We start from the raw sequence: 8,776 nt of genomic DNA on the forward strand, positions 1-8,776 counted from the left end.
GGCTGGCGAGGGGCATCAAGGCCTGGCTGGCGAGCGGCATGTTTGGCTGCTGGGCTGGGCTGCACGTGGCTTGGGCTGCACTTGTGTGGCCCATTTTGTCCATTCTTGCTCCTTTTTAGTCCATTTTCGCTCCTTTCTTCAACTCGTACACTTTTTATCTGTTTATTTAAAATATGAGAAATAAGTAACTATTTATATAATAAAACTTCGAAATCGAAATAAAAACATATAAAATATAATAGTAAATTAACTAAATAAATAGCATCTTTTTAGGTGTATCAAACTCCCCTAAACTTGAACCATTGATTGTCCTCAAGCAATTTAGCTTGCATATAGAAAACATTTGAAATGCGAAGCAATTCACACACACAGACTTAGAGAAAAATAACATCACAAGTACTCATACGTGGTCAGAAATTCAAATCGGCTAAGATTAATTAGTTAGGTTCTTTATACAATCAAGAAGGGTATTTCAACGACACACAAAGTTCTCCCTCTTATACATACTGAATTTGGATCATGCCATTGTACTAAAATCTAAATCTTCTCCTTTGTTTCATTCTTTTTCATTCTAGACAGTCACATTAAGACCCTTTATCTATGTCACACACATGGTAAGAAAGCCGGTTAGCGTCTTTATTCATCTTTTTCAACTCGCAATTAGCTTGATGATACAAATTTTTGTATTAGCAATCATATAAATATTTTCCAAGGTTTAACCGTATTACCACAGTATGACCTTATATTGTTTTTTTTTCTTTAAGGTTTAACCGTATTACCACAGTATGACCTTAAAAATTTGGTTAGATGATTCGCTTATATTCATCGACAAACCTACTTAATGTGTGACTTTATAGATGGTGTCCGACTGGATAGATAAACTACTAAAGGATTCCACAAATTTAAATCAAGAGATTTTGGCACAATGGTTATTCAAATTGATATCTATACTAGCGAGATTTCTGGGTGTTGGAAAAATACCGATTTTGTTGTAAAATTCCCTAATTTCCTTAACTTAGCCTCTCGTCTTTTCTTAACCAATATACTTTCTAAGTGAGCTATTATCCTAAGTCTTTGGAAATTTTTTTTAATTTGGCTCAAGAAAAGGAAAAATTTAGAAAAACCAAAGAATATACTATAAATTCAATTTTTTATTATGCGAAAGGAAATAAAAATTCAAATAACTAATAATTAAAAGTAAATAGAGATAGTAGAATACTCCCCTAAACTTAAATCCAACAGTGTCCTCACTGTTGCGACTCAAGAGCAGAATTAGAGCGTAAAACCTGTGGTAAATCATGCGGGAGGCTGTTGATAATTTTGGAAATTGTTGAACTGAAGCCTCAAACCGCCCAGCTCTTGTATGACATTGTCGAGATGTTGTTGACGGTGCTCTTCTGAGCTCTCCCATCTATGATAATAGCCCTGCATCTCATGTTGGTTTTGAAGAATTTGGTTTTGCTGGGCTTGGATGAATGTCATTTGTTCCATTATCTCCTCTTGTTGTTGGTGCATGGCATAAAATAATCCATCGCGCTCTTGATTTAATTCATTTTGGGCGCGTATCTCATGGAGTACATCATCGATAGTGCTTTGCCTTGATGAGGAGGAACTACCTGCAAAAGTGTTAGAAAAATGTGTAGTGTGTGCAGTTGGAACAATGCTTGCGCCCCCACCAGCAGCAACATTTGGAGAAATGTGCGTGGGAGCTCCATTAGTCACAGGATCATCAGAGATAGTCATAAAAAAAATCAAAAATAAAAGAAAGCAAAAATTAAACAAGAATTAAAGAAAACTCATGGGTTGCCTCCCATGCAGCGCTTTGTTTAACATCGGTTAGCTCGACTTCTTAACCCTTTAGATTAGTATGGTGCCTCTTCCAAACTCGCGTCCTTAAAATTATGTCCAACATCCTTAGGTCTCCATTTGAACATGTCAAACCATCTCATAGGTGTTTTCTTTTTTCTTTTCTTTTTCTTGGAGGCAAACGGAGATGTTTTATTTTGGAAGATATTACTTTCTGGGTGGGCTTTTAGTATGTCGGGAGGTACTCGTTTAAAGGGTGGGTTATCGACCTTTGATTCAGCTATGTCGAGTCTATAGCAAGAGCTTTTCTTTAAACATTTAGCTAGGTCGTCATTACCATTTTTATGAGTCGGAGGGATGAGAGTTTTTAGAATTTCAGAATTTTTGGTTTTATCTTTCTCCATCTCTTTTCCACATTCTTTGACGACGTCTAACATATAGCAACTATCTTCAATGGCCGATGCGTTCATGAATTGTGTTAAGATAAATTCAACTTTTTCTTCACCTACTTCAAAGGTGAGCTTTCCTTTTTTCACATCTATTATGGCACCGGCGGTTGCTAAGAATGGCCTTCCTAAAATTATGGGTGTATTGGAATCTTCCCTAATGTCCATGACTATAAAATCAGTTGGGATAAAGAATTGACCTATACGTACTGGCACGTTTTCTAGTATACCTAGGGGGTATTTGACAGAACGGTCAGCGAATTGTATTGACATTTTAGTTGGTCTCAATTCTCCTAACTTAAGTTTTTCATATATGGGCATAGGCATTAAGCTTATACTGGCTCCTAAATCGCATAGTGCTCTATCTATGACATGTTTTCCAATGACACATGGTATGGAAAAACTTCCTGGGTCTTTTAGCTTAGGAGGCATATTATTTTGAAGTATGGAGCTACACTCGGCAGTAAGCATAACGGTTTCTTCTTCCTCGATCTTTTTCTTATTAGTTAAGATATCTTTAAGAAACTTAGCGTACGAGGGCATTTGTGTGATAGCTTCCGTAAAAGGTATTGTGATGTTTAGTTTTTGTAGAAGCTCTACAAATTTCTTAAACTGCCCTACGTTTTTGGATTGTACTAATCTTTGAGGATACGGGATGGGTGGTTTATATGGTGGGGGAGGAACGTAAGGTTTCTCTTTCTCTTTGGTTTCCTCTCCACTATCCTCCTTTTCTTTTGGTTCACTCTCCTTCTCGGTTGTCTTATCGGAATTGGGTTGCATGGCATGATTTTTAGTTCTAGGATCAGCTGGTCCATCGTATTGTGTCCCACTTCGTAATATAACAGCATTCACATGTCCCCTAGGGTTTGGCTTAGGCTGGCCAGGAAATATGCCAGCAGGAGCAGAGGTAGATGCTTGTTGTTGTGCCACTTGTGCGATTTGTGTTTCTAACATCTTATTGTGAGTGGTCAAGACATCTAACTTGCTTGTTATTTGCTTAATTTGCTCACTAGTTTGAAGGTTGGTTTGAGCTTGGGTAGTTATGAAGTTTTCCATTAATAGTTCAAGGTTAGACTTCCTAGGAGCAGGGTATGTAGTATTTTGGAAACCTGGTGGCGAAGGAGTAGGTGCTTGGTCAAGTGCATATAAAGCGTTGTTGCTATTTGTACGAAAGGTACGGGTGATTTCTCTGGTTTTGGTTGTAAGAGTTCCCTTGAGTGTAATTCACTTGGTCGGTGGGAGCTTCGGTTAGAAGTCGACATTCAGCGATAGCATGACCTTGAGCTCCGCACAACTCACAATTTTGTATTGTTGCAGCCACGGTGGCTTTGGGTGCGTTGGTTAGACTCTCTATCTTTTGAGTTAAGGCATCTAACTTGGCGTTGATGTGGTCCATGTTGCTGATTTCGTACATTCCACCTTTCGTTTGAGGTTTCTCTACTGTTGTTCTCTCGTTTCCCCACTGATAATGGTTCTGAGCCATGCTCTCGATAAGCTGATAGGCTTGGTTGTATGGTTTATCCATAAGTGCGCCACCAGCTGCGGCGTCTATTGTCATTCTTGTATTATACAAGAGACCATTGTAAAAGGTATGGATAATTAGCCAATTTTCGAGCCCATGATGAGGACATATCCTAATCATTTCATTGTATCTTTCCCATGCTTCGAAAAGAGATTTGTTGTCTCTTTGTCTAAATCCATTGATTTGGGCTCTTAGCATAGCAGTTTTGCTAGGCGGGAAATATCTCGCTAAAAAGACTTTCTTCAACTCGTTCCATGTTGCGACTGAGTTGGATGGTAGGGACTGGAGCCAGGCTCTAGCTTTATCTCTTAACGAGAATGGGAATAAGCGAAGTCTTATAGCTTCGGGACTGACACCATTTGCCTTCACGGTATCTGCGTATTGCAAGAATATGGACAAATGTAAATTGGGGTCGTCCGTGGGGTTTCCGGAGAATTGGTTTTGTAGTACGGCCGACAACAATGAAGGTTTATGTTGGTGTTTTGATTGGCTACATTTTGCAAAAGCCAACCAGCCAGATGCTGGACTGAGATGCTGTAGCATTATAGTACAGCATACTGATACTCTGTTTTCGTGCAGAATTTTTATTTCAAATCTGAGTCAAGATTTGCTCCAATTATATATTCAGGCACGTGCGTCTGGGCAAAACGAGCCTTGCTCAGCAAGTTTTATTGAAGTCGGTCAAAGGAAAGTTATTTAAAACAAAAATATAATTATATTATATTTTTGGCGTTTTTTTTTGTTTGGTACAACATGAAACAAACAAATTATATTTTTGGAATTAATTTAGGGTTGGGCCGCAATTCTCACTGCTGTACAAGTCTGAAGACCTAACTTGGACATCAAGACAATTGAAGACTATAAATATGTGAAGCCTCAAGCTATTCTACTCATGTATTCTAAACCGTGTTCTTTACAAAGTGTGAGTTTTTAGGGTTTAGAGTTTGTGTTTTTTGTCAGCCTTTCTTGTGTCACTTTGATGCAAGTTTAGGACTGTGTTTTGGTTGTTTATTGTAAGCTGCTCCTAAGCTTTGAAGCACGGAGTTAGTGTGTGTGATTCACTCATAAGCTTTTAAGCAAGAGTGTGGTCTAGTTTCTAGGAGAGTGTCTCCATCCTGATTATTATTATTGACAGCAACATGGTATGTGTTGTTAGAGGGAATTTGGGACGGGGTCTCATTATCTAAGAGGTTCTTAGGTAGGATTGCACGGGTAGTGTCTAGGTGATAAGTCAAGTACCGGGTGTTGGTCGAGGGCTTTGAACTAGAGCTATTATAGTGGATTCATTCCTGGATTGGTATCCCCCAGAGTAGGTGACGTTGCACTGAACTGGGTTAACAATTACCTGTCTTATTTATTGTTCTGCAATTTATTTATTTATTTACTGTGTTCTGCGACTGTCTTGCTGCAACGTGTGCTATAGCATCTTGTGCAGCATTGTGTTCATTGCGTGCCAGATTTCAATTGGCATCAGAGCAGGCACCCTTTCTGGTTATAGGGTGAGCTCCAGGGAGAATGTCTGGCAACATTGAAAAAGAAGGAGGGCTTGTAAGCAGACCACCGCTTCTAGTTGGTGTCTCCAACTATGATTATTGGAAATCACGCATGATTGCTTTCCTAAAATCTATGGATAGCAAAACTTGGAAGGCTGTTCTGAAAGGATGGGACCCCCCTGTGGTCATGGACAAGGATGGAAAGCCAACACTTGAACTAAAAGCTGAGGAGGACTGGTCTAAAGAAGAGGATGAGCTTGCTTTTGGAAACTCAAAAGCATTATATGCATTATACAATGGGGTAGACAAACACATCTTCAAACTGATCAAAAAATGTGTCTCAGCAAAGGAAGCTTGGAAGATTCTTGAAACTGTTCATGAAGGTACTCCTCAGGTAAAAATGTCTAAATTACAGATTCTTACTACTCAGTTTGAAAATTTACGTATGAAGGAGGAGGAAACAATTCAAGATTTTCATATGACTATTCTAGACTATGATAATCAATTTGATGCTTTGGGAGAGAAAATTCCCGAAGAAAAGTTAGTAAGAAAAATGCTTAGATCACTTCCAAAGAAATTTGATATGAAAGTCACAGCTATGGAAGAAGCCAAAAACATATCTCAGATGAAGCTGGATGAACTGGTTGGATCACTCCAAACTTATGAAAGTGTTGCAAATGGAAGAAGTGAAAAGAAAAATAAGAGCATTGCCTTCTCATCTAAAAATAATGAAGAAGAACTGGAGGATGAAGAAGAATCTAATGAGAGTATTTCTGAGGCCATGGTGTTATTGGGAAAACAATTCAACAAAGTTCTGAAACGAATGGATAAGAGACCCAGATCAAATTTCAAAAACAATGCTCCAGGCACTATGCGCAGCAATGAAAATCAAGGAAAACCAAAAGGTGAGGAAAAATCAAGCTTAAACAGAAACATTCGATGTCATGAATGTGAAGGATATGGCCACATCAGACCTGAGTGTCCAACATATCAGAAGAGAACAAAGAAAGGGCGAACTGTCAGTTGGTCTGAGGATGATGACTCAGAAGATGATACAGCATCTGTAACTGCTAAACATATCTCAGTCTTAACAGGTATTGTTACATCTGATACAGAATCTGATGATGGAGAGGTAACCTATGAAGAGCTTGCTGAATCCTACAAGGAACTTTGTCTTAAGAGTGAAGAAATCTGCAGGGTTATTGAGAAACAAAAGGTAACCATCAATGAGTTAAAAGCAGAAAAATCTGAGAATATCTCAAAGATGGAGGAACTTCAAAAGAAGGTAAATTATCTATCCTCTGATCTTGAAATCTGCAGGGTTATTGAGAAACAAAAGATAACCATCAATGAGTTAAAAGCAGAAAAATTTGAGAATATCTCAAAGATGGAGGAACTTCAAAAGAAGGTAAATTATCTGTCCTCTGATCTTGAAGAAGCTAAGGAAGTCATTGAAAAATTAAATGCTGACATTTGGCGGTTGAGAAAATTCTCTGACATGTTGTATAAAGATGATGAGCATCTTGACAAACTTCATAAGGCTGATGGTCAACTGGAGGAAATCTTAGAGAAAAATGTTCGAAAGCCTAGGAATATTGGGCTTAGCTATGAGAATGTCAACAAATTCAAAAAATATAGTCCTGACCTCATGTACATGGATCCTAGAGAAACTCAAAAGCAAAGGATGCCTTATCAAAAGCCGCAGCATCATCAGCAGCATTCCATATCAAGAAATAGAAGAAAACACCATGCTTGGAGATGTCATTACTGTGGTAGAAAAGGACACATAAGGCCTTACTGCTACAAACTATATGGGTACCCTAACAGACGCCCTCAGCATAAACCTGTTTCCACAACTGCCTCTACTCAACAAGAATGGAAACCTAAAGGTGAAAATGAGAAGAAAAGTGATACAACTCAACCTGAAGAAGAGACTACTGCTCTGATTGCTCACACATCACTTAGAGCTTCATCAAGGGAAGACTGGTACTTCGATAGTGGCTGTTCAAGACACATGACCGGAATAAGTAAATTTCTTGTTGGTATAAAGTCTTATTCAACCAGCTTTGTAACCTTTGGTGATGGTGCAAAAGGAGAAATTGTTGGGATAGAGGAGCTCAGAAGTAATAGCTTGCCTAAACTAAACAATGTGCTGTTAGTAAGAGGATTGACTGCAAACTTGATAAGTATTAGTCAACTATGCGACCAAGGAATGAAAGTAAACTTCACCAAGTCTGAATGTTTGGTTACAAATAACGAAGGTGAGATTCTGATGAAAGGTGTCAGATCAAAAGACAACTGCTATCTATGGGTTCCCCAAGAAGAAGCAAACATGTCAACATGCTTAATCACTAAAGAAGATGAAGTAAAACTATGGCACCAAAAGCTTGGTCATCTTAATCTAAGAAGCATGAAGAAAGCAATATCTAAAGAAGCCATCAGAGGACTGCCAAATCTCAAAATTGAAGAAGGTAGCATATGTGGAGACTGTCAGATTGGGAAACAAACCAAGATGCCACATCCAAAGCTGCAGCATCTTACCACCACCAGAGTTCTTGAACTTCTACACATGGACTTGATGGGTCCTATGCAAACTGAAAGCTTGGGAGGTAAAAGGTACGCATATGTTGTTGTTGATGACTTTTCTAGATACACCTGGATAAATTTTATTAGAAAGAAATCAGAAACCTTTGATGTGTTCAAAGATCTATGTATTCAACTTCAAAGGGAGAAAAACAATGTTGTATTAAGGATCAGAAGTGATCATGGTAAGGAGTTTGAAAACTCCAGGTTCTCTGACTTCTGTGCCTCTGAAGGCATCATACATGAATTCTCATCTCCCATTACACCACAACAAAATGGTGTAGTAGAAAGGAAAAATAGAACTATACAAGAGTCTGCAAGGGTAATGTTACATGCAAAGAAGCTTTCACAAGGTTTTTGGGCAGAAGCTATGAATACTGCCTGCTATATTCATAATCGTGTCACCCTGAGATCTGGAACAACAACTACTCTGTACGAATTATGGAAAGAGAGGAAACCTACTGTTAAGCACTTCCATGTGTTTGGTAGTAAATGCTACATCTTGTCTGATAGAGAACCAAGAACCAAAATGGACCCTAAAAGTGATGAGGGCATATTCTTGGGATACTCAACAAATAGTAGAGCCTACAGAGTATATAATAATAGAACCAAAACCATGATGGAGTCTATAAATGTGGTAATAGATGACACCTCAAGGGAAACTGCTAAAGATGATACAGCAGATGCTACAGCATCTATAACAGGTGGTGTAGATTGTGAAACTACTAATGAATCCAAGAATAATACAGAGGTTACTGCATCTGAACAAATCTCTGCTACTCCAAAGAAAGGACCTTCTACTCGTACTCAAAAGAATCATCCTACAGACCTGATTATTGGTAATCCCAATCAAGGAATTACTACTAGAAGGACACTTGACTTAGTTTCTAATGCTTGTTTTGTGTCTAAATTTGAGCCAAAAAATG

General features: G+C 38.4%; 1 protein-coding gene and 1 non-coding gene across 2 annotated transcripts; one reads left to right on the forward strand and one right to left on the reverse strand.

Annotated features, from left to right (window-relative positions):
- Positions 1-1,862: 1,862 nt before the first annotated feature.
- LOC123889522 lies at positions 1,863-3,308 on the reverse strand. The gene has a single exon (XM_045938893.1). The coding sequence runs from the start codon at positions 3,306-3,308 to the stop codon at positions 1,863-1,865; it is 1,446 nt and encodes a 481-aa protein (XP_045794849.1).
- A 557-nt stretch (positions 3,309-3,865) lies between these two features.
- On the forward strand, positions 3,866-3,972 carry LOC123903376. Its single transcript, XR_006807953.1, has one exon. It is a non-coding gene; the product is annotated as a small nucleolar RNA R71 (small nucleolar RNA).
- Positions 3,973-8,776: the final 4,804 nt, after the last annotated feature.

Source organism: Trifolium pratense, linkage group LG1 (assembly GCF_020283565.1).
Source record: "Trifolium pratense cultivar HEN17-A07 linkage group LG1, ARS_RC_1.1, whole genome shotgun sequence".
In the NCBI taxonomy this organism is placed as follows: Eukaryota; Viridiplantae; Streptophyta; class Magnoliopsida; order Fabales; family Fabaceae; genus Trifolium; species Trifolium pratense.

Coding starts and splice junctions, on each gene's coding strand:
- LOC123889522 (XM_045938893.1), bottom strand. CDS start 3,308: ATGGAAAACTTCATAACTACCCAAGCTCAAACCAACCTTCAAACTAGT.